Below are 25,065 nucleotides of genomic sequence, written 5' to 3' on the forward strand. Positions count from 1 at the left end.
AGCCTCGGCCCCCGCCGAAACGACAGCTTCTCAGAGGCGTCCCCGGACCACCCAAACGGCGTCCGTCCACTAGGCGATGCACGCTTGCAATCCCCGTACTTGGGAGGCCGAGACAGGAGGACCGCAGCTTCGCAGCCAGCCCCCACAACCTCACGAGCCCCCCCACCCGGGAACTTAGGTAGAATGCCCCTGGGTTCAGTCCTCGGTGCAGCAAATCAATAAATAGACAAGGTCTGGGCGTGTAGCTCGGAGGTGGAATGCTCAAGTCACACACACATATACATACAAAATACATATTTGGATGTCTTTTGGGGTGGCACTAGGAATGGAACCCAGAGGCTCCAAGCTACACCGCCAGCCCGATTTTTCTTATTGGAAACGGGGTCTCAATAGATTGTTTGGAGCCGGGGCTGGCTTAGAACCTGTGATCCTTCTGTCTCAGCCTCCCAAGTACTGAGATATTACAAGCTTGTGCCACCACACCTGGCTGACGTTTGAGTTTAATGTTTATGTGTGGCTTCCTCACAAGATTCAGAACATTTTTTTTTAATGGTACTGGGGACTGAACCCAGAGGCAGTCTATCCCCAGCCCTATGGGTTTATTTTGAAACGGCCTCACTAGGTTTCTGAGCATCTCACTACTTGCTGAGGCTGTCCTTGAATCTGTGATCCTCCTGTCTCAGCTTTCCAAGTATACTGGGATTACAAGTCACGCCTGAGCTTTAAGGAGAGACCATGCTGGTCTCTTCCTCCCTGTTCATCAGGCCCATGCAGGCCTGACCTTGCAGGGCCCTCCATGTGGAATGGAAAAAGATATTAAAATGTCACTGCCTCACCCCCCACCCCTGGGCTCCTCCGGGACCTGTGCCTCTCATCCCTCTTCATGGTTCTCCGTCCCTTGGCATTTTCACAAAAAGGAGAAGTCTGTGCTGGCCAAAAGACAGGCCTGAGGACCATTAGCCCCCGCCCTTCCCCGCCCAGCAAGGGCCCACCCTGCTCAGGGGAGCTTCGGCAGGTCCACCCATGCACACATCATGCAAGACAACTTTGGAAGGGAAACACTTTTTTTTTTTTTAAACAGTTCTGGAGGTTGTACCCAAGTGCTCAACCTCTGAACTACACCCCAAATCTTTTTTATTATTTTTCTGTTTTAATTTTGAGATAAGCTCTCACCAAGTTGCCCAAGATGTCTCCCACCTGCAAGTCCTCCTGCCTCAGCCTCCCTAGGAGCGGGGATTACAGGCCACCAGGCCAGGAGGGGAGACACATGGAGAAAGTCTCTGCGACTGTAGTGTCATGTTGCTGAGATGTCTCCTCCCCAGAGGATCAGTTTGGGGCCTTCGGTGTGAAGTCTGTAGACAAAAGTGTTTTCAAATCCTCAAAAGCAGGGTGGTGGGCCCTGGGGGGCCGCTTGCCCCTGTCTGATTCTTCTCAGGACCGTCTGCATTTTCCTGCTGGTTGGCAGTTTCAGACTGACTCAGTGGTAGAAACGAGAGCCCCTGCCCCAGACATATTTACCAGAGGGGTAAACAGGCTCCACCCAGGACACCTGGGACTTGGGAGTCTTCCAGGAATCGTCCGCCTGGGAAGTTCTCTCCTTTGCAACCCCTCCTCTCTCTTGACTGTGCTGGCGCCAGGCTCTGGTCTCGGCAGTCCCTGGGGCACCAGACCACGCGGGGCCCCAACTGCAGCAGCAGCAGCCCTGCTTCCGAGATGGAAGGTGGTGGGGGTCAAGACCCCAGACCCTGCCCTGGCTTCAGTCAGCACACAGCAGCGGCCTCCCTGAGATCTTCAGGTCGTCGAAGGGCAGAAGAGTGAGGGGCTGGGAGAGAGAACGGGGAAAAGCGAGATGAGGGGCAGTGGGGGGACCCACAGGGCCACCCCGTCCACCCAGAGCTGAAGAATGTCAGCGAACACATCTTTATACCAATTCCCAAATCGTGGCCCAGCCAAGAATGGCAGAACTGGGAGGCCGTAGGCAAGCCCTCGTTCCCTAAAATAAACCCAGAATACCCACGCTAGGGGGACATTCGAAGTGGCCCAAAGCCGGGCGTGGTGGCGCACGCTTGTAATCCCTGTACTTGGGAGGCTGAGACAGGAGGATCGCACAGGTTTGAAGCTAGCCTTGGCTACTTAGTGAGACCCTGTTTCCAAATAAAAAAATATAAAATAGGTCTGGGAGTATAGCCTGGAGGTAGAAAGCCTCTGGGTTCCACTCCTAGTACCACACACACACACACACAAAGAAGTGACCCAGCCCATGAACTCATTTTTGTTGGGGTTGGGAGGCAGTGGGGAAGAGTACTCACAAACATTTTTAACATTTTCTTTCTTTCTTCCTTTTTGGTGCTAGAGATCTAGGGATTCAACTCAGGGGCACTTTACCCTCCTGGCCTTTTTTTTTTTTTTTCTTGGTGTGTGTGTGGTACTGGGAATGGAACCCAGGAGCGTTCTACCTCTGAGAAACACCCCCTGCCCTATTCTTTATTCTTTATTCTGAAACAGGGTCTCACTAAGTTGTGGAGGGCCTAAGTGGCCGAGGCTGTCCACAAATCTCGATCCTCCTGTCTCAGCCTCCCGGATGCTGGGATGACCAGCCTGCGCCCCCACGCCCGGCTCCCTCTAGCTTTTTTTATGTTTTATTCTGAAACCAGGGTCTCACTAAATTGCTGAGGCTGGCCTTGAACCTGTGATCCTTGTTTCAGCCTCCCAAGTACTGGGATTACAGGTGTGCGCCACCATGTCTGGCTGAATATTTAAAAATAGGAAAGACTGTACAGAAATCCTGGGCTTCACCTTTCAAAAAATTCCCAAGAGCTAGAAACCCTGGGCCTAGATTCCCTGCGGTAGCCTTTGGCGAGGCTGAGCGGGGCGGGTCTCTGCGTTACACCTGCACTGATTGACAGATACAAAGCTTAGCAGGCGTCCAAGGCTGGGCCCTCTGACCCTGATCAACAGAGAGACAGGCTCGGAGAGGGCAGAGGCTGGCCTGGGGCATCGCAGGTGGCAAGTGTCAGTCTTACGCTCCAAGAGCCCGACCTCTCTGGCCCTTAGCTAGTGACAGCGCCTGTGTCTGCCAGGGGCGTGGAGGCCCTGCACAGAGGAGTGGGGCAGAGTCCGTGACTCGTACATCCTCAGCCAGGTCCTGGGGTGTCTCATCTTCCACATTCAGCAGCAGGGAATCGGCGCCGGCCTCACACAGAGTGGACGAGATGCTGCCCAGGCGCCGGCCAGCCGCCAGGTGCAGGGGCGTGCACCCATTGAGCATGCGGGCGTCTACCTGGGCGCCAGCCCGCAGCAGGAACTGCACCAGGCCCCGCTCCTGGGTTTCCACGGCCAGGTGCAGCGCCGTCTTTCCACTCGTGCCCTCCTGGAGAGGAATAAAGATGTCAGCCAACGTCCCCGGGAGGCAGTGTGCCGGGACTGGGCCCTGGAGAAAGGGAGCTGGGCAGGAGGGGATCTTGGGTGCCAGCCGGTCCAGGCCTGGGGGCGGGCCGTGGGCGGGGCAGGCCCCTGATTGGCTGCCGCACCTGCGCGTCAATGTCAGCTCCGTTCTGCAGCAGCAGCTCCATGAGCGGCTGGTTCCTCTGCAAGGTGGCGACGTGCAGACAGGCCAGACCTGGGTGGGGCGGGAGGGCCGTGACTGGCGCCCACCGCGCCTCTCCTCTTCAGGGCCCTCCCCACCCTGCAGCCCCAGGGGCTCCCTGCCCACTCGGTGCCTCCTGTCACAGGGCTGTTAAAACACAACCCTTCCCTACCCCCCAAAAAAAACCCCTCAGAAGTCTGAAGGGGAAAGGAACTCAGAGTTTCCATCTTTTCGGTCATGTTATGAAACGCTCACGCTTGAGGGGTCAGGCTGCTGGGCCTTCCAATCCACGCCTCTCGCCCACACACTCGGAGCGCCACCTGCCTCTCAGCCCAGTCTAGACTTCTTTGAGACACCATCTGGGGACCCTCATGCCCCCGCCTCTGCCCAAGGGCCACTTCCTCCAGGAGGCTCCCCTGGCCTTTGGGGTTTTTTCTGTTTGCCATACTGGAAATTGAACCCAGACACATTTTTATTCCCCCTTGGTGGTACTGGGGATTGGAGACCGAGAATCATTTTACCTCTGAGCTACACCCCAGCTCTATTTTGTGTGTGTGTGTGTGTGTGTGTGTGTGTGTGTGTGTGTGTGTGTGTGTGTTTTCGGTACTCGGGATGGAACCCAGGGGTATTCTACCTCTGAGCTACACCCCCAGCCCTAGTTTTTCTTCTTTATTTTGAGTCTCACTGTGTTGCAGAGGGCCTAAGTAGCTGAGGCTGTCCGTGAACCACTATCCTCCTGGCTCTGCCTCCCAAACTCTGGTGTTATAAGTATACTCCCCAACACCTGGCTTCTATTTTATTTTGAAACAGGGTCTCACTAAGTTGCGGAGGCTGGCTTCAAACCTGAGATCCTCCTGTCTCAGCCTCCGGTTACAGGTATGTACCATCACACCTGGCTCCCAGGGGAGTTTTACCTCTGAGCTATACCCCCAGTCCTTCTTATTTATCTATTCATTTATTTATTTTTAAAACAGTCTCACTAAGTTACTGTGCTGACCTCAAACCTCCAACCTGCAATCTTCCTGTCTCAGCCTCCCAAGTACTAGGATTGCAGGTGTGTGCCACCACACCTGGCAAAGTCTTTTTTTTTTTTTTTTTTTTGCAGTATTGGGGATGGAACCCAGAGGCATTCTACCTCCAAGTTACACCCCCAGCTCTGTTTTGTATTCATTATTTTGAAACAGGGTCTTACTGAGTTGCAGAGGGCCTCATCAAGTAGCTGAGGCTGTCTGCAAAGCACAATCCTCCTGTCTCAGCCTCCTGCATGCTGGGATTACAAGCGTGTGCTACCATGCCCGGCTTTATAATTCACTTATATATTGTCTGTCTCCGTCTTTTTCAGTTTTGTTTACAGATGCAAGCTCAGCCCCTAGAATAGTATCTGGCGTGCAGAAAGGCCCTCAGTATATCTCTGCTGAAAGACTGAAGTTCACATAATTTCTATTAATACACACACATACACATACACACACAGGTTTTTGTTCCAGCACTGGGGATTAAACCTGTGATTTAGAATTACCTCCCAGCTACATCCTCCAGCCCTATTTTTTTTTTTTTAATTCTTCATTTTGAAACAAGGTCTCACTAAGTTGCGGAGGGCCTCACTAACTAGCTGAGGCTGGCTGCAAACCTGAGATCATCCTGTCTCAGACTCCCAAGTACTGGCATTATAAGCATGTACCACCATGCCCGGCTTAAACCATATATTTTTAAGGACAAGACTTAAATTTCTGCTCAGTACACAATAAGTGCTATGGAAATTCTGAATCAAACAACGCATTCATAATTTATCGCTTTCGCACACTGAGTGTCCGGGGGTTTAGACCTGGGGGAACAGCATTGGGTGAGCCGAGACCCTCCCTTCCGGGAGAGTGGGGTCCCTGTCTCCTGTGCCCTCTGCGTTCCAGGGGTGCCGGGGATGCCCGTACCTTGCCAGTTCTGCAGCTGGAGGTCCAGGGAATGAGATGGCCCCCTGCCTGGCTCTGGCTGCCCCTCCAGCAGGCAGCGGGCACAGGCCAGATGCTGGCGCTGGCAGGCCACGTGCAGGGCTGTGTCACCATGCCGGTCCTGTAGCACGCGGCTGGCTCCCTTCAGCACCAGAGCCCGAACTGTGTCCGGCTGGTCCAAATGAACGGCCAGATGGAGTGCTGTCTGTGGGCACAAACAGAGGGTCACGGGGCTACCAGAGGGCGCTCCCACCTCTGGGCAAATGCCAGGGGCAGGCACAGAAATCCCCAGCTGCCGGCCCTTGTGTGAAAGCAGCTGATAAAGGCCAACCCTTGGGCTTCCAAGGAAGTGCCAGCAAGCCCTTCCACGGCGTACCCCACTATCAACTTCCTGGGATCTCAATCAATTTTGAAAGCAGGAAGGGGAAGGGGGAGGGGCTTCCCTTTTCCTCTTCCTCGTTTTTTCTTTTTCTTTTTTTTTGTACTGGGGATTAAACCCAGATGCATTCTACTTCTGAGTTATACTTCCAGCCATATATGTATGTGTATGTGTATGTATGTGTATATATATGGATATATGTAATATTTATTTATTTATTTTTGTGGTACTGGGGATAGAACCCAGGGGCAAGCTACATGTACAGCCTTTGTCTTTCTTTCTTTCTTTCTCTCTCTCTTTCTTTCTTTCTTTCTTTCTTTCTTCTTTTCTTTTTTTGTGGTACTGGAAATGGAACCCAGGGATAGTCTACCTCTGAAGTACACCCCCAGCCCTATTTTTTCTTTATTTGGAAACAGGGACTCATTGAATTCTAAAGGGCTTCACTAAGTAGTAGCTGAGGCTAAGGCCTACCGAAAGCTGGGATTACAAGCATGCACCACCATGCCCGGCTTCTTTCTTTCTCTTGTTCGTTCGTTCTTTCTTTCTTTCTTTCTTTCTTTCTTTCTTTCTTTCTCTTTCTTTCTTTTTTTGTAGTACTAGGGATGGAACCCAGAGGCATTCTACCTTTGAGCTACATCTCTAGCCCAATTTTTTTTTAATTCTTTATTTTGAAACAGGGTCTCAGCCGGGTGTGGTGGCGCACGCTTGTAATCCCAGCATTTGGGAGGCTGAGACCTGGAGGATCGCGGTTCGCGGACAGCCTCAGCTACTTAGTGAGGCCCTCTGCAACTCAGTGAGACCCGGTTTCAAAATAAAGAATAAAAAATAGGGCAGGGGGTGTAACTCGGAGGTCAAATGCCCCTGGGTTCCATCCCTAGACCCGCAAAAAATAAATAAATAAATAAAATAAAATAAAAATTAAAAAAAGAGAAAGAAACAGGGTCTCACTGAGTTTCAAAGGGCCTAAGTAGCTGAGGCTGTCCGAGAACTGCGATCCTCCTGTCTCAGCCTCCCAAATGCTGGAATTACCAGCATAAGCCACCACTCCTGACTTTATTTATTTATTTATTTTGGTGGTATTGGGGGTGGAACCCAGGGACTTTTCTACCTCAGGGCTACACGCCAGCCCTATTTTTTGTAATTTTTTGGAAACAGGGTCTCACTAAGTTGCTGAGAGCCTCACTAAGTAGCTGAAGCTGGCTTCGAACCTGTGTAGTCCTCCTGTCTCAACCTCCCAACCGCTGGAATTAAAAGCGTGCGCCACCACGCCCGGTTTTAAATTTTTTAAAACAGGTCTCACTAGGTTGCTAAGTTGCTGGGGCTGGTTCTTAGCCTGTGATCCTCCTGTGTCCGCCTCCCAAGTGCTGCATTATAGGCATACACCCCTGCCTGGCGCCCACCCCCCACCTTTCTTTGAGGTTCACTCAGGCCCTTGGAAAGATCAGAGGCCAGCTCCTCACCCTCTGGGGAGACCCGTACTATCCCCAGGGGTTGGGTTAGAGGACTGTTTCCCCAGGAACGCCCTCCTCCAAGCCTCCACTGAGATGTTACCTGCTCTGGTAAGCCTTCCCTGCCAGCTCCACAAAGACCCCAGACCTCACAGCGGACCTTTGTCACCCCGGTGTGTTATCTGGGGCTAACAGGAAGCCCCCAGCCCGTGCTGAGAGCATCGTGTAGGCAGCCTTACTCATCTGTATATCTGGAGCTTTTGGGCCGGGGCCAGCGTACGGTTTAGTGAGCAGCCTAAGGACGCGGGTAGCCTGGAGTGGCTGCCGGGCCGGCGGCCAGGGTTCCACCAGGAGCTCTCTGAGCGTGGGCCCCTCTCTCCACCTACCTGGTAAAGGTTGTTCTGAATATCCAGGACGTCCTGCGGCAGCAAGGCCAGGCAGCAGGACAGCACGTCTGGAGCCTCGTGGATCACCGCCAGGTGGACCAGCCTGGGGAGCAGGGCGCGGGGTCAGGCCCAGGCCAGAGGGTGGGCAGGGGTCTTGGTGTTAGGAGCACCCGTTAACCTCTAACTCGCCACCCGCCGGGTAGGCACAGGAAATGAGAGTTTGGGCCAGGAAGTGGGGTGGGCGCGGGAAGCCAGGGTTCTGGGGGCGGCAGCTGGGCGTTCCCATGGCTGGCCCGCGGAGGGCCTCGGCTGGGTGGGCGTGTGGGCAGGGTGCTGACCAGAGCCTTCCGGTCCAGCCTGCCCACAGCCCAGGCCCCTCTGCCTCCAGGGCCCTGCAAGGCCAGCTGTGCCTCAAAGTTGACCTGAAAGCTGCGGGCGCAGGACAGGGGGTTTCCAGGCCTGTGCTTCCCACCTCCCTAGGACAGGGAGGACAGAAGAAGGCAGACGGGGGTTCCCCCAGCAACGGAGCGTCACACATTCCCAGGGAGGGAAACGCGTTCTTGGGAATCTCACTATCCTCCCCAGGGGAATCGAGAGGGCACAGGCCAGACAGGGCCTGACCAGAGCCCTCCACTCTTGTCTGCACCTCCAAGGGGAGGTCCGTGCACTGCAGAAAAATGTGTGTTTGATCAGGGGAACAAGAGTCTTAGCCTAGGGCGAGGGGGGCCGCCGGGAGGGGAACTTCCAGTCTCGGGGTTTCCCCATATCAGGTGGGTAAAATGAAAGCCAGAGCTGGAGGGGTCTGGCCTGGACAGCTGCCTGGGGCGCAGTGAAGGGAGCTAAGAGGCCTGCCTGCGCTGGGGAGGGGGCTGCTCAGGCAGAAAGGGGGCAGGCTCTGGCCACAGGCAGGAGGCCCGGAGGGACCGGTCTGGAAATCCCCTCGGCCTGGGCTGCTCTCTGGTCACATTCCTGCAGCCACCTCCCTCTCTCCCTCAGCCTCCCCTCCTCCCACTTCCTCTTCCCACTTCCACACCTCCAAGGGGGGAAAGTGCCCCCTCCTCTTGGGGGGCCGAGTCCAGACACCGGTCCCCTTCACGCACAAACAGTGCCTGTCTCCAGCTAGAGAAGGCAAAGGCGGCAGTGTCACAAGCCCACACTCTCTGGATCAAGGGTCAGCCAGAGGGTGTCCTGCATGGAACCCCAAAACTGTGGGGCTTGTGATTCAGGCACAGAGTACAAAAAGCCTGTCTCCTCCCCCACTTGCTGGGTCCAGACACTATCTCTATCGATGTCCACCCAGGACTAGCATCTCTGTATCTCCCCAAAGCACTAGCATCTCTGATCTGGGGCCCCAGCCTCACCCCCACTTTCCCCCCTCCCCATCCCAGCCACTCCCCCCTCCTCCTGTGTGTTCTCTTCTTGGGGCCCTGTACTGGCCATCTTGCCCCACACAGCTGCCTCTTACTTCAGCTACCTCCTAACCCTGTCTGTATCGCAGTCCACTTGGAGCTCAGGAAGGAAGGGTAAACTGAGGCACGGAACAGGAGAGACAGGGAGGGGCGCTCAGAGGGCAGAGGCGGTTGGGGTGGCTGGCTTCAGCCCTCGCTTCCCCTTTCTCAGCAGAGGAGGAAGTACACCCACCCGGGCCGCCAGCCGGCTGTCTGTCTCTTGAGGCAAGAGCACCCCAGCCTCCTCACCCACTTCTCAGGACCATCCCAACCCTGCAACCTGGCAGTACCTTCAGTCCGACACCAGACTTCTCTAGGTCCCCAATGGCAACCTGTAACTGGGAATCCCAGATACTGAGCAAGCAAGGATGCCCCCTTCCCCAGTAAGTGAAAGAAACACACACACACACACACACACACACACACACACACACACACACACACACACACACACTGGACTGGTCAGGGGAATTTTCTCTTCCCAGGGGTAGATTCTGGTAGATTTCCAAGACGCCGGTGGGGTTCCGGGAGCCTGGGTAAGAATGGCCCTAACTCTGTCCACTCCCAAAAGGGAGGACCAAGAGATGCGAAGCCCTCTGGTCTGGACGTTGCTAGAGCTCGGAAATGGACTGAGTAGAGTTTGGAGCTTGAAGAGAGAGCGGGGGCTGGCCCTTCCCGGGTCGGTGCCTCGCAGGGCCCCCTTGGAGGTGGCGGGGCAGGGGGTGCCCGGCCGGCAGCAGCTCCTAGCATCCCATCTCTGCCTAGCACCCATACTCACGTGTCTCCGTCCTCAGAGATATAAGTGAGCGCTTCGAGCTGCTGAGGGCTGAGCGGCCCCGCGGGCGGCCGCGGCGAGCGGGGGGCCGGGTCCTCGGCCTCGGCGCCCCCCAGCAAAGGCAGGGTCTCGGTGAGCGAGGAGGAGCCATAGGTGGAGTCAGCCCGCTCCCCCTCCGCCTCTGCCTTCTCCCGCGTCTCCTCGGCGGTCCGTGGAGGATGGGGCCAGGGCTGGGGGCGGCCACCGTCCGAGGGCCCCGGGGCTGGGGCCGGGGCGGGCTCGGGTAGGGAGCGCAGCGAGCGCAGCGATTCGATGCCCGAGTCACACTGGCTCTCGTCGGGCTCGTCCGGCCCCTTCCGCGCCTCCGACATGCCCGCGGCGCCCGCCCCGGGGCCCGGGCTCCAGCAGGATCCGGCTGCGCCGCCTTCCCGGGGGGCGCGGGCGAGAGGGAGGCGCAGCCGAGCCGGGGGCCGCCGGCCGGGTCCACCGCCGCGGGAACTCTGGGCAGCCGGCCGCCGAGCTCGGCTCTGCCCCGCGCCCCGCCCCGCGGACCCGCGATTGGCCGGGCGCTGGCCACGCCCACGACCACGCCCCGCGGGCACTTCCGGGCAGAGGCCACGCCCCTCCGGAATCCCCCTGTCCGGGTGCTTGCGTAGGCTGAGTCCTGGGTTACCGGCCTCGCTTACTGGCTCCTTGATTATTTTGCCATCATTCATTCGTTCATTCACTCATCCATTCTTCCCCCTTCCTTTATGCCATTCACTAACGCCATGCATTCATTCTTTCCTTCCTTCACCTGTATTTCTTCATTCCTAGGCGGATATTAATTTTCTGCCTAAGCTGGGGGTCCTGCGGGGAACACGCGTCGCGTAGGTGGTGGAATCGGGAAGCATGGTTTCCCATTTCTGGGTTTCGATTGCTTTTCCCTCTTGCCCTGCCAGCACCCAGTGTGGGTGCGGCAGCAAATGTGGGTACGCCCTCCATGTTAGGGGAGCCTTGCTTTCCCGGCGTCCTGCACTGCCCGCCTCCTGTGCCTGTTTCCCGGATCGCGTAGAATGGGGCATGAGGATGTGCTCCCGGACAGTGGGTTTTCTCAGGCCGACTGCGGTCTCACAGAAAGCGCGTTCGTGGGGCGAGCACTGGCTTTGGGTGGTGACAGTATCTGGCCACGCCCACTGGTCAGTGACGTTTAGTTCCTCGTGATGGGACCGGGATGCAGAGGCCCCGGACACACTGTCGCGGTCCCTGCCCCAGGTGCAGTCCCCAAACGTCTTTCCTCCCCAGTCCCCACTTTCCATGGGCCTAGGGGGCCGTGGGGGAACCCGGCTCGTAGGTGAGCTTCACACCGGTGCCCTGGGACTCTGAGAGCCACCTATCTTGGGCCAGCAGAGCTTCGTTTTCAGTTCCAGCCCTGGGGGAAGGAAGTTGGAGTGAGTGTAGACAGCTACTAATCAGTTTTCCACTGCCCCCCACAGCATCCATCCATCCATCCATCCATCCATCATCATCCATCCACCCACCCACTTATTTGACAGACATGTATGGAACCTCTGCTATATGCCTGACATCGTTCTCTCTGCTGGGAGCAAAACCAACCATCACAATAGTAGTAATAACCAACAACTCCCACCCTGCCCCGAAAATCCCCAGGTCTTAACTTTCAAGAAAATAGCTAGGGGGCGTGGTGGCGCACATTTGTAATCCCAGTACTTGGGAGGCAGAAATCGGAGGGTCTCAGTTCACAGGCCCTCAGCAACTAAGTGAGACCCTGTTAAAAAATAAATAATAAAGCCGGGCGTGGTGGCGCACGCTTGTAATCCCAGCCTTCAGGAGGCTGAGATAGGAGGATCTCCATTTGTGGCCAGCCTCAACTACTTAGTGAGGCCCTCTGCAACTTAGTGAGACCCTGTTTCAAAATAAAGAATAAAAAATATGGCAGGGGGTGTAGCTCGGAGGTAAAATGCCTCTGGGTTACATCCCCAGACCCGCAAAAAAAAAAAACCAAAACAAAATAAAGAATAACAAATAGGGCAGAGGGTGTAGCTCAGAGGTCGAATGGCCCTCGGTTCCACCCCCAGACCCTCAAAAAAAAAAAAAAAAAAAAAAAAGAAAAAAGAAAAAATGGGGCTGGGGGGTGTAGCTCAGAGGTAGAATCTCCCCTGGGTTTAATCACCAGCACCACAAAAAAGCAAGCAAGCAAAAAAGAAAGAAACTACTTAGCAATGGTAACTCAGAGAAATTGTGTTAAGACAGGAGCAAAAACAGGGTGTTTGAGGGCCACCCAGTGGGGATATCTACTCAGTAGGCTGTACGCAAACCTCAACCCCGTCTCAGCCTCCCTAATGCTGGGATTGCAAGTGTGTGCCACCATGCCTAGCTAGATTTTTTTTTTTTTAATACGGAAGATTCAGCCATCGCTGGGGTATTTTTTAATCCCAAGGACATCAGAATGAAGTAGCAGTTGTCAAATTCTTTCAACAATTTGTCTTCAAGAATTTTGCTTTAGAAGCCGGGCGTGTGGCGCACGCTTGTAATCCCAGCATTCGGGAGGCTGAGACAGGAGGATCCAGGTTCTCAGCCAGCCTCAGCCGCTTAGTGAGGCTCTTTGCAACTCAATGAAACCCTGTTTCCAAATAGAGAATAAAAAATAAAGCTGGAGGTGTAGCTAAGTGTAGAATGCCCCTGGGTTCTATCCTTAAAACCACAAAAAATTTTTTTTGCTTTAACATCTAAAAAAATTCATTTTCTCATTTCAAATCAATTAACTATTCTGGGCGAGACAGATCACTCATTTGCCCATGACCTTTTAGGAAATTTGTCATTAAAAAAATACTGTACCACACCCAATTTGCTTTAGTGTATTTATAAATGGTGAACTCAGTTTCTGAAATTAAACTTTTTATTTGAAAAAAAAAAAAACGGCCGGGCGTGGTGGCGCACGCTTGTAATCCCCGCGCTTGGGAGGCAGAGACAGGAGGATCGTGCAGGTTCGAAGCCAGCCGCGCGCGCTGGCTTAGGAGACCCTGTTTCCAAATATAAAAATGTAAAAAGAGGTCTGGGAGTGTGGCCCGGAGGTAGAAGGGCTTCCAGGAACCCCAGTACCACCAAAAAAAAAAAAAAACAAAACAAAAAAAAAACCACTTCTTTCTCAGCTGGGCGTGGTGGCAATCCCAGTATTTGGGAGGGTTATACAGGAGGCTTGTGCCCTGTGCAACTTAGTGAACTTCGTGAGATCCTGTTTCAAAATAAAAAATAGGATTGGAGGCAGGGCGTGGTGGTGCACGCTTGTAATCCCCTGCTTGGGAGGCAGAGACAGGAAGATCGCGCAGGTTCAAAGCCAGCCTCGCCGGCTTAGGAGACCCTGTTCCAAATTAAAAAAAAAAAACATTATATATATATATATATATATATATATATATATATATATATATGTATTAGGTCTGGGAGTGTAGCCCGGAGGTAGAAGGGTATCCAGGAATCCCAGTACCACCAAAAAAAAAAAAAAAGGATTGGAGGTGTAGGTCAGAGGTATTGTAAATTTTTTTTCTTTTTTTAGCTGGGTGTGGTGGTGCATGCTTGTAATCCCAGTGAGAAGCCAAGACAGAAGGATTGCAAGTTCATGGGCAGCTTCAGCTACTTAGGCCCCCTACAACTTAGTGAGACCCTCTTTCCTGTTTCAAAATAAAACAATAAGCTGAGTGTGGTGGCGCACACTTGTAATCTCATTACTGGGGAGGCTGAGATAGGAGGATTGTGGGTTCATAGGCAGACTCAGCTACTAGCGAGGCCCTCTGCAACTTAGACCTTGTTTCAAAATAAAGGATAAAAAATAGGTAGAATGCTCCTGGGTTCTATTCCCAGTGCAAGAAAAAAAAAAGTAATAAAAAAATAAGGCTGAAGGTTTAGCAGCTCAGACGTAGAATGCCCCTGGGTTCAATCCCCAGTACTGAAAAAAAAACTTCTTTATTAAGATCCACATAGGGTGGAGTGCCTGAGCCCTCTGTAAGAACACAGACTGCACGAGGGTGCAGTGACCACCCTTCTAATTCACACAAAGGTTCAGTTTAGGGGAAACCTCCGCCCAGCCATCCAGGAGTCTGGCCCTGAGCCATAACAGGTGTGCGCCAGGCCCTTTCTCAGCCACGCGAGGGCAGCATCGAGTCACCACGGTCTCCAGCCCCAGCCTGGACTCTGACGGGAAGCCCCGGTCACTCTGGGAAGAGGGACCAAGCCGCGTGGTCTGGAGAGACTTTGACTCACTGGCAGCAGGTCAAGGGCCGGCCGTCTCAGCGCAGTCTCCTCCAAGGCTGGCCCTCAGGCCCATCTCTCCCTCCTGTTCTGGTTCCCACCTCCGCCCACCCAGCGGGTTCATCTTGTGGGAAACAGGCCTGGTTTCCATGGTGACTAGCCGGTCAGCTGCTTCCTCCCACCTTCAGCCCCCTTTCCTGGAGCTTCCAGGGAAGGGTGGTGTGTGCGCACGGGGAAGGCATTGGTAGTACTTTTTCTCTTGGGAGCTTTGAAAGGCTCCGAGTTGGACTGCCGCTCCTCCAGAGCCCCCTGAGGTGGGGATTGAAGGGCGGGTGGGTGTCAGGAGGGAGATTGTAAGAACCACACGGGGCGGAAGAGGAGCCTCTGTGGCTTCAGAAGGCCTGTCTAGGACCTCTGCCCCTGCCTGCAGGGTGGAACAGACTGGCTGCGGGGTGTGGCTGCCGAGCGGACTTCAGAGAGTCAGGGTAGGAGACTTTGGGATGGACCGCCAAGAGAGTCCTATCCCCATGCAGTGCAGGGAAGCCCTGCCTCCTCTGGACCACAGCCTCCTCTGCTTGGGCAGGGGGGACGGGCTCACCAAGGGAGGCCCCGCAGGCTGGAGGATTCTGCAGCGACAGGCGGACAAGAGCCCCCTGACCTGGCTTGGGAAGGAAAGCATAAGAAAATGTAGGCAGGACCTGGAGTGGGTGGGGAGGAGAGGCAGAGGCGCCCCCCCAGATGAGGTGCAGGGATGTCCTGGCACCAGTGCTTGTGCTCCATCCCCAGAGACCAGATGTCCAGGCTTTGCCACAAGCTAATTTCCGATCCCAAGTGGCCCCCATGGTCTTTTGGGGGGGGCATTGGGGATTGAACTCAGGGGCCTTTTACCTCTGAGCTACACTCCAGCCCTTTTTATTTTTTATTTTGAAATAGTCTCACTAAGTTGCCGAGGCTGTTCTGGAACCTGTGATCCCCCTGCCGCAGCCTCCTAAGTGCTGGGGTTACAGGCGTGAATCACTCCTAGCTTCTCATGCCTTTTTTTTTTTTTTCTTGGTGGTATCCTAACCCTAACCCAGGGGCATTCTACCTCTGAGCTCCACCCAACGCCTGATTTTATCCTTTTATTTTGAAACAGGGTCTTAAGTTGCTGAGGCTAGCTGAAAACTTGTGATCCTCTTTTTTCAGCCTCCCAAGTACTGGGATTGCATACATGCCTGGCTTCCTCGCAGATGGATGGATATATATATATATATATATATATATATATATATATATATATATATATATATGATGTTCTTTTTTGGTGCTGGGGATTGAACTCAGGGACAGTCTCCTCTGGGCTACACCCCTAGGCCTGTTTTATTTTTTAATTTTGAAACAGGGTCTCACTAAGTTTCACTAAGGGCCTCACTAAATTTCTCTTTCTTTCTTTTTTTTTTTTTTCCACTACTGGGGATGTGATTTAGGGGCACTCTATCTCTGAGCTACACCCCACCCCTATTTTTTATTCTTCATTTTGGAACAGGGTCTCACTGAGTTGCAGAGGACCTCCCTAAGTAGCTGAGGCTGTCCATGAACTGTGATCCTCCTGTCTCAGCCTCCCAAATGCTGGGATTACAAGCGTGTGCTACCACGCCCGACTCTCACTAAATTTCTGAGGCTGGCTGCAAGCCTGTGGTCCTCCTGTCTCAGCCTTCCAAGCACTGGGATTGTAAGTGTGCCTCACTGTGGATTTTTGGATTGGGAAGGTCTGAACTCTAGGACTGGTAAGCAGGTGACCGGCAGGTGCCTGGAGTAGGCCACTCACTCTCCCTCTGCCTCCCTTGAGGGTAAATAAGGAGCAGAGCAGGTCAAAGACCCTAAGGACGCGGAGTGGGACTGCACAGTGACTACACACCCAGGCGGACCTGCGGGCATCATTGCTTTCCCACGGCGGTTGTCTCCCAGGCCTGCCCCACATCAACTGTATGCTCCTCCAGGGTGGAAAACGATTTCATTGCATATGGTGCAAACACTGCCTGCCTGATCCTAGTTTACTGAATGGATGCTGCCGTCCAGGAATGCCCAGAGCGAACGAACGCCCCTCGGTTTCCCTTCTTCGGGAAACAGAGAGGGGCTGGCGGCCCGGGGTGGGGGTGGGGCTGGGGGAGGGCAGGCTGCTTGCCCGGCACTCAGCCTGGGCGCCCACAGGCCAGAGTCTTAGGGGTGGCGCAGCTAAGGATGAAGAACCGAGTGCTCAGAGCGGGCAAGGTCACACGCAACGCGTTAATGGCCGAGCCTGGGCTGAGAATGACAAGTTGGGTTCCCTTGACCTCCAGCCTAGGCCGCTGCGCAGGCTTCATGGCTTTGCTGGAGCGGCCCTTTTAGGGAGGAAGATGCCTCCTGAAGACGCTTCCAACGCCCTCCTCTCTTCATGTAGCTGAATTCTCTTCCCCTTTCCCGATTCCATCTCAGTCTGGCCCTGCCTTAACCCTTCAGCAAGCCACAGGGAAGAGGGATGCTCTCGAGGATGCCGAGAGCGGCGGCCGGCCCGGGTCCCAGGAGCTGGCGGGGCCCGGGCAGGGATGCGGGGACCCTCGCGCCCCTCCTCGGAGCACGGCCGGAGAGGAGCGGGGGCGGCGGCCTGCCCAGGCCGGCGGGGGGGTGGGGGAGCGCGGCAGGGGTGCGGAGCCCCTGTTGCTTCTCCCCTCTGGGGGTGGCCATTAGGTAGGCTCGGGGAAGGCGGAGTTTGGGGGGCCGGGGGCGGGGCTCGGCCGCGCTGGAAGGAAGGGGGGGCGCGCTGGCTCCAGCTCGGCTCAGACAAAAGGCGGCGGCGGGAGCGGGCGGGAGGCGGAGCGGCGCCGCGAGGGCCTCAAGGTGACACCGCCCCCGGCCCCGGCCCCCCCAGCCCGGCCCCTCCAGCCGGCCCCCCCTCACCCCGGTGCCCTTCCCGGCCCCCTCCCCCCGGCGGGGGGTGGGGAGCAGCGAGGGCCCCGCCCCCTCCCGCCCCCTCCCCCGGCTCCGCGCAGGATGCCCCCGGCCCCCGGCAGCCCCCCGGGAGGTCCTGAGCTCGACGCGCCCCCTCTGCGCCATGTCCCCCCCGGGCTCGGCCGCGGGAGAGAGCGCCGGCGGCGGCGGCGGCGGCGGCGGCTCCGGGGTCCCCGAGGATCCCACGGCAGCGGCGGACGAGGGCCCCGCCCGAGAGGAGGTGAGAGCCGCGGCCCCTTCCCCCGCGGCGCCGCCCCCGGCCCGGCCCGCGCCCCCGCGTTCCGCCGCAGCGCCCCGCACCCGCGCCCCGCACCCCGCACCCCGCACCCGCCGCCGCCGCAGCCCCGCCGCCCCCACCCGGCCCGAGCGCCCGCGGCCGGCGGGGAAGGGGCGCCGGGGGCGGGGCGCGGGGGTCCGGGGAGGGGAGGGCGGGGCGGGGCCTGGCGGAGCCGCGGCCGCCGTGAAGGCCGGGGGAGGGCGGGCGGCTCGGAGGGGCGACCGAAGGGGACCTTGAGGAAGCGGGGGCTACGCGGGCCGGGCCGAGAGGTCAGAGGTGCCCAGCGGCCCCAGCCCGAGGCCGCCGCAGGGTGAGAGTGGGGGGCGCCCTTTCTCCCAGCCCCCTGCTGCTGCCCGAGGGGGCCCAAGCCGAGAATCCCAGTCCTGGCACCAAGCGTGGCCCGTGCTCTGACACTGGAGACAAAGAGACCGAGGAGAGTACCAGAAGTGCCCCCAGCCTCCCGTGCACACTTGTGCACACGCATGCACAGTGCAGGAGGGCTGGGGACTGACCGCAGGTAGAGGGCCCTCAGCGGTGCTCACCGGGGCAGACACAGCCAGGCACAGAGCTGCACAAGTGCACCTCCCAAGGACAAGTGCACCTCCAGAAGGCACACACACACACACACACACACACACACACACACACACCCCTCATCTCCGAGGGACCTGCTGTGGGCCATTTCCTGTCCCACCCACCTGTCCATGCCAGATCCATGGCCTGTAACCGTGCCCTCCCTCAACACAGCAGGACACTCTGTGGGGGGGGTAAACTTAGGACGCCCCAGAAATCAAAGTCAGTAGTCATTTCTTATGTGGCTGCTGGGTACCAGCACCCCAGTAGGTGCCCGGCATGGGCTTTGGTCTCAGGAGTGCTCAGTCTTGGGGAGATCCGGACATGTAAACAAACAACTCATCAGGCCTGCCAAGGGACAGAACCTGCCGAGCACTTGGGAGCACCAGAAATTGTTTTCTAGTGACAAATAGCTGACTTCAAACATCTTCCCTATCCCAGCCTCATCTCCTCCTCCTGCCCTGTTGGATACCTCCCCCTGGACTGCCTTCTGCCAGGGCCCCCAGTCCCTCCCTTCCATCTAAGACAGAGGGGAAGACTTCCTAGAACCGGCGACTTGTGGGAGGACACGGGGAGTAAGCGGGGCCTGGGCTTCCTTGGGGGTCCTCTCTCAGACAGGGTGTTAGGCTCCCCGTGATTGCTGGGGAGATGGGGCCGCAGGGGAGTGGCTCCTCTTAACCTAGGGCAGAAAACAGCTGCAAGCAGGCCCTTCCAGTTCTGTGGGGAGGTGATGTCAGTCCCTCCCCTCCCCTGGAGCGCCTGAAAGGGGTCTGGGCTGGGGACCTACCTTGGCTGACGCCTGTCTGTCTGTCCTCCCTTCTCCCTACCCGTACCTTCTCCTGTTTCATTGCTGTCTTTGCGTCTGTCTTTGGACTCCCTGGGTGCCATCCTATCCATCTGTGTCTTCTTTCCTCCCTGGGCCTCCATTTCTGGCTCTGATCCCTCTGCCTCTTGGGGTGTCTTTCTGCCCTTTCCTGTACTGGCCTTCTGGTCCCTTTTCCTGTCCTCCTGGCTCTTCTGTGTTTCCCTCCGGTGGTCTGGGGCCCCCATCTGGATCTCATCTCTTCTCTCCACATCCCTGTCTGTGTCTGTGGCGCTGGCCTCGGCCGCCCCTCCCGCGTCCATCTCTGTGCTGGGCCCACCGTGTTTCACTCCGCTCATCTCGGCCCCTCCCCGCCCATCTGAGCAGCAGCGCCCCATCCAGCCCTCCTTCACCAAGTCCCTCTGCCGTGAGTCCCACTGGAAGTGCCTCCTGCTCTCCCTGCTCATATACGGCTGCCTGGGGGCCGTGGCCTGGTGCCACGTCACCACGGTGACCCGCCTCACCTTCAGCAGCGCCTACCAGGGCAACAGCCTCATGTACCATGACAGCCCCTGCTCCAACGGCTATGTCTACATTCCCCTGGCCTTCCTGTTCATGCTCTACGCTGTCTACCTGGTGGAGTGTTGGCACTGCCAGGCCCGCCACGAGCTGCAGCACCGCGTGGACGTGAGCAGCGTGCGCGAGCGCGTGGGCCGCATGCAGCAGGCCACGCCCTGCATCTGGTGGAAGGCCATCAGCTACCACTACGTGCGCCGCACGCGGCAGGTCACCCGCTACCGCAATGGAGACGCCTACACCACCACCCAGGTGAGGGGTGGCGGGGGGGCCGGCCCCGCAGGAGGGAAAGGCCTCCCTCTCCCTGCTACCCGGTGTGTGGGGGGCACAAGGAGGAAGCGCCCATGGGCGCTACAAGGAAGGGGGTAAGAAGCACTTGCAAATATTAGGTCGTCTATTGAACCCTCAAAATGAGCTGATGAGGTGGGTATGTCCTCATTTTATAGGCGAGGAGACAGCCACAGAGAGATTAACTGGTTTGAGATCACAAAGCTGAGCCAGGCATGGCGGCGCACGCTTGTAATCCCAGTACTTAGGAGGCCGAGGCAGGAGGATCGTGGTTGTGGACGGCCTCAGCTACTTAGTGAGGCCCTCTGCAACTCAGTGAGACTCGGTTTTAAAAAATAGGGCAGGGGGTGTAGCTCCGAGGTCGAATGCTCCTGGGTTCCATCCCCAGATCCACAAAAAAAATAAAAATTAAAAAAAAATCACATAGAGGAGCCAGATGTGGTGGTGCACACTTTTAATCCCAGTATGTAGGAGGCTGAGGTAGGAGGATCACAGGTTAACGGTCAGCCTCAGTTACTTAGTGAGGTCCTCTGCAACTTAGTGAGACCCTGTTTCAAAATAAAGAATACAGAGTAGGACTGGAAATATAGCTCAGAGGTAGAATGCCCCTGGGTTCAATCTCCAGTACTGCAATTTAGAAAAAAAAAAAATCAAGCCTGGTGTGGTGGCGCACACTTGTAATCCCAGCATTTGGGAGGCTGAGACAGGAGGCTCGCAATTCATGGACAGCCTCAGCCACTTAGTGAGGCCCTTTGCAACTCAATGAGACCCTGTTTCAAAATAAAGAATAATGCCGGGTGTGCTCTTGTATTCCCCGCGCTTGGGAGGCAGAGACAGGAGGATCGTGCAGGTTCAAAGCCAGCTGTGCTGGCTTAAGAGACCCTGTTTCCAAAAAGAAAGTATAAAATAGATCTGGGAGTGTAGCCCGAAGGTAGAAGGGCTTCCAGGAACCCCAGTACCACCCCCCAAAAAATAAAGAATAAAAATAGGGCTGGTTAGCGGGGCGTGGTAGCGCACGCTTGTAATCCCAGCATTGTAATCCCAGCATTCGGGAGGCTGAGACCAAAGGATTGCTGTTCTCAGACAGCCTCAGCTACTTAGTGAGGCCCTCTGCAACTCAGTGAGACCCTGTTTCAAAATAAAGAATAAAAAATAGGGCAGGGGGTGTAGCATGGAGGTCAAATGCCCCTGGGTTCCATCCCCAGACTTGCAAAAAAAAAAAAAAAATAGAGCTGGGGGTGTAGCCTGGAGGTAGAATGCCCCTGGGTTCCATCTCTAGTACTGCAATTTAAAAAAAAGTCACATAGCTGGCCTCTGGAGATGGGAGGGTGTAGGCTGGGTAGTGCTGGCCCCTACAGGGGCTTCAGGTGCTCCGTCTCTCAGCAGGTGCACTTGTTCAGTGAGGTGGCCGCTCCCTAGTTCTGCCCCAGGTCATGTGCTCAAAGTCTCGTCCAAGGTTTGCAGCTCCTAGATTGCAGAGCTAGACTCGAACCAGGTCCCTGCATCCCCAGCGCAAGGCTCGCAGGAGCTGGGCATGGAGGGTCTTAGGGGGAGTCCACAGGGCAATCAGCACTTCCAGGAATAGATCTATGGGGGTTCTGGAGGAGGAGGAATGCCCCCAGATCCAGGGGGCTTGGTTCAGTCTCGGGGTGGGTAGATAGAAGCCTGGGACCTCTGAGAAGCAGGGAGGAGGCTGAGTGACCGCTAAGGCCAGAAAGGGCAGCCTAGTGACCGGAAGGTTCTTGGGGGCTTTTTTTGAGCTTTCACTGGAAAGACAGTGGTAAAAAGGGAGGAGGGAGGCTGTGGTGGGAGGCATCTGGGACAACGCAAGTGGTGGGAGAGGGGTCAGGCAAGCCCGGGGTGGTGGTGGTGTCTCAGAGCCAGGGCCCGGGCCTGGAGGAAAGCAGGTCGGGCTGGCTTCCTTCCAGTCCTGTCCGGTCTCAGTGACCCCACCGTCCAGACGGTGAGGCCTGCTGGTGAGGCCTGCTGCCTCGACCCGACAGGGTCAGGGGCGGAGCAGGCAGGTGTTGGGGGGGGGGACCAGGCTCCCGGGGGGGCCCCCAGCCGCCTCCCTCCCTCCCTCCCTCCGCGCTGGCTGCAGGTGTACCACGAGCGCGTCAACACGCACGTGGCCGAGGCCGAGTTCGACTACGCGCGCTGCGGGGTCCGCGACGTGTCCAAGACGCTGGTGGGGCTGGAGGGCGCGCCGGCCACGCGGCTGCGCTTCACCAAGTGCTTCAGCTTCGCCAGCGTGGAGGCCGAGAACGCCTACCTGTGCCAGCGCGCGCGCTTCTTCGCCGAGAACGAGGGCCTGGACGACTACATGGAGGCGCGCGAGGGCATGCACCTCAAGAACGTGGACTTCCGCGAGTTCATGGTGGCCTTCCCGGACCCGGCGCGGCCGCCCTGGTACGCCTGCCCGGCGGCCTTCTGGGCGGCCGCGCTGCTCACGCTGTCCTGGCCGCTGCGCGTGCTGGCCGAGTACCGCACGGCCTACGCGCACTACCACGTGGAGAAGCTCTTCGGCCTGGAGGGCCCCGGCTCGGCCAGCAGCGCGGGCGGCCGCAGCCCCAGCGACGAGCCGCCGGGCCCGCGGGCGCCGCGCCTGCCGCGCGTGGACACGGTGGACAGCACGGAGCTCGAGTGGCACATCCGCTCCAACCAGCAGCTGGTGCCCAGCTACTCGGAGGCCGTGCTCATGGACCTGGCGGCGCGGGGCGCGCGCGGCGGCGGCGCGGGGCCCGGCTACGCGCCCGCCGGCCGCTACGGCGGCGTGGGGGGCCCGGGCGCGGCGGGCGGCGCCCCCTACCGCCGCAGCTGCGAGCACTGCCAGCGCGCCGCCAGCAGCTCGTCCATCTTCTCGCGCAGCGCGCTCAGCATCTGCGCCAGCCCGCGGGCCGGCCCGGGCGCCGGCGGGGGCTGCGGGGGCAGCCGCTTCTCGCTCGGCCGGCTCTACGGCTCGCGGCGCAGCTGCCTGTGGCGCAGCCGCAGCGGGAGCGTCAACGAGGCCAGCTGCCCCACCGAGCAGACGCGCCTGTCCAGCCAGGCCAGCATGGGCGACGACGAGGACGACGACGACGACGACGACGAGGAGGCCGGGCCGCCGCCGCCCTACCACGACGCCCTCTACTTCCCGGTCCTCATCGTCCACCGCCAGGAGGGCTGCCTGGGCCACAGCCACCGGCCGCTGCACCGCCACGGCTCCTGCGTGGAGACCTCACTGTGACCGCCCTCGCCGGACTGCGCCCCGCGCGTGGCGGCGGGCAGGAGGGGGCCGAGGCTGGGCAGGGTCCAGCGGGGAGGGCAGACCCCAGGGGGCCCACGCCCCTCCCGCCCTCCTTGTACATAGACAGAGGGTGTAGGGGGCGCCGCTCCTGGAGAATCCTGCCGCCCCACCCCGGCAGAGCATCCTCCCCCAGCCCCACCCAAGTTCCTCGGGAGGGGGGCACCCCCTCCTCCACGCGCACTGGGAGATCCCGGGCTTCTGTTACTTGGCAACTGTGCCCTGGAACCCGCCCTGGACCTCATCTCCCGGGAGCATCTTGGCGGGGCGGCTGGGGTGGGGGGAAGGCACGCGGGCTTTCCTTCTACCGTCGCCCACCCCCGGGGCCTCCACCGAGGGCACCCTGGTTCGGTGACATTGAGTTCGGGGGCGGAGGGGGCCCGCGGCTGCCCCAATACTCCGTCCCCGCTCAGTGGAGATGGCGCGGTCCTCCTCTTGGCGTCGGCCCCAAAGCTTGGGGTTGCCTCGCTGTCTGTCTCTCTGTTGTTTATCTCCCAGGGCCTGGAGGGACAGTGCTCGCCACACCCCCGGGCGGGCGCTCCAGGGCGGGTGCAGAGCCGGGTGGGAGGGCGGGGAGTGGAGAGGGCGGCTGCCGCAGTCCCCGGCGGCTGCTTTCACCTGGGTTCCGGGCGGGTGTGCCTTAGAGGGCAGAGATGCCACCCTGGGGGTGCTCGTGGAGGCGGCAAGGTCACGAGGCACACCTGGTGTCTGTGGAGGGAGAGGCCTCTTAAGGTAGGGTCCGGGGGCAGCCCTCTGCTCCCAGGGCCTGTGGGGAGGGTGGCTCGCCCTCCACCTGTCTCTGGGGGCTGAGGAGGTCCTCACAAGCCCTAGCTGGGGAAGGACTCAGTTCCGTGGGTGGGTCAGAGGCGGGAATTCTCTCAATCTTGCCCAGTCCTTCCATCTGCTCCGACCCCACCAGCTGAAGCCCAGCCGCGCGTCCTGGGGTCTGGAGAGGGACTTCCTGCCACTACCCCAGGACGCTGCCCCCATCCCGTTCCCCCAAAGCTCTGGCTCTGGCACCCGCCTGCTGTCCCGCTGTGCTGCCCACACTTCTGCCCGAGTGCGTCCGTGTGCATGTCTGTGTCCGCCCCGCCTTCCCGGCTGCGGGGCTGAGGTTCCCCCAGATTTCCCGCCTGGGTCTCGAGCTCAGTCTGGAGAAGACCTTGAGCCGCCAGGCACCCTCACCCACTCCCTGCTTGTTCTGCTCCACCACCAGGACTCCGGCTTCCTCACTTCTCCTTCTCCCCATCTCCCCCAGCCCAGCCGAGGGTGTGGCCTTCACCTATGCAACACAGCTCTGGGCTGCCCTCCTCTCCTTCCCGGGAGGAGGGAGCCCGGGCTGGGAGGGGATGCCATGGCCCGTCCATCAGGGGTTGAGCATTCCCATCACGCAGAGATAGCAGAGCAAGGAGGGAGGGGACCCTGGGGAGCCAAGATGTGGGCAGCAGGGGACAGCTGCACCCTGGGTTTTCCTGGGCATCAGTGCCCAGCCTGGAGGCCGCCTGGCCCCTGAGCCTGTGCTCCTCAGGGCCTGGTGGTTGGAGCACCCTCTCTTTCCTCTGAATAGACATCTGTTGAGGGTGTCTCGGGCCACAGTTCTTGGCCAGCTGGCTCCCAGACGCCCTGTCCTCACACAGGGGCAGCCCGGCCATCTACCCGCTCTAAAGAGGGAGGACTCGGCTCCTCCTCCCCTGGCCGGTCCTGAGCCAGAGCCTGGCCTCGCCAGGGGGAAGAGGAGCCCCTGTTCTTGTTTCTGCGGTATCGACCATTTCTGCCGAGGTCTTCCCACACAGGCGGCCCACCTCCCACACATGCACAGACTTAGAAACCAATTCTTTGGTCTCTTTTCTTGGTAGCTTTATTGATTGCCAGGGAAAACGAAAACCAGAAAATTAATTAATCTCTAAAATTAAACTTTACACTGAATGTTCTTGTTTCTCTAATTAGAACCTCTGCTAGCAGCTGTGGCTACACATACACACACACGCACGCACACACACACACCTACACGCTGTACTCTGAAACCGTCAGAGGGTGTCAGGCACGGAAGGACTCTGGGCTGCCCGGACAGGCACACGCGTGT

The 25,065-nt window shown here is 57.9% G+C and overlaps 2 protein-coding genes across 2 annotated transcripts; one reads left to right on the forward strand and one right to left on the reverse strand.

Moving 5' to 3' along the window:
* Positions 1-1,756: 1,756 nt before the first annotated feature.
* NFKBIE (NFKB inhibitor epsilon) lies at positions 1,757-10,339 on the reverse strand (the record flags this gene model as incomplete). The annotated part of the gene is made up of 6 exons (XM_080700767.1): positions 1,757-1,822; positions 3,131-3,370; positions 3,531-3,619; positions 5,515-5,737; positions 7,746-7,848; positions 9,972-10,339. The coding sequence occupies 6 exons, from the start codon at positions 10,337-10,339 to the stop codon at positions 1,757-1,759; spliced, it is 1,089 nt and encodes a 362-aa protein (XP_080556893.1).
* Positions 10,340-17,286: 6,947 nt separating this feature from the next.
* On the forward strand, positions 17,287-22,925 carry TMEM151B (transmembrane protein 151B; the record flags this gene model as incomplete). Its single annotated transcript, XM_080700264.1, has 3 exons — positions 17,287-17,403; positions 19,223-19,663; positions 21,801-22,925. The coding sequence occupies 3 exons, from the start codon at positions 17,287-17,289 to the stop codon at positions 22,923-22,925; spliced, it is 1,683 nt and encodes a 560-aa protein (XP_080556390.1).
* Positions 22,926-25,065: the final 2,140 nt, after the last annotated feature.

The sequence above is a fragment of the Muscardinus avellanarius genome (genome assembly GCF_963383645.1).
Source record: "Muscardinus avellanarius genome assembly, chromosome: 8".
In the NCBI taxonomy this organism is placed as follows: domain Eukaryota; kingdom Metazoa; phylum Chordata; class Mammalia; order Rodentia; family Gliridae; genus Muscardinus; species Muscardinus avellanarius.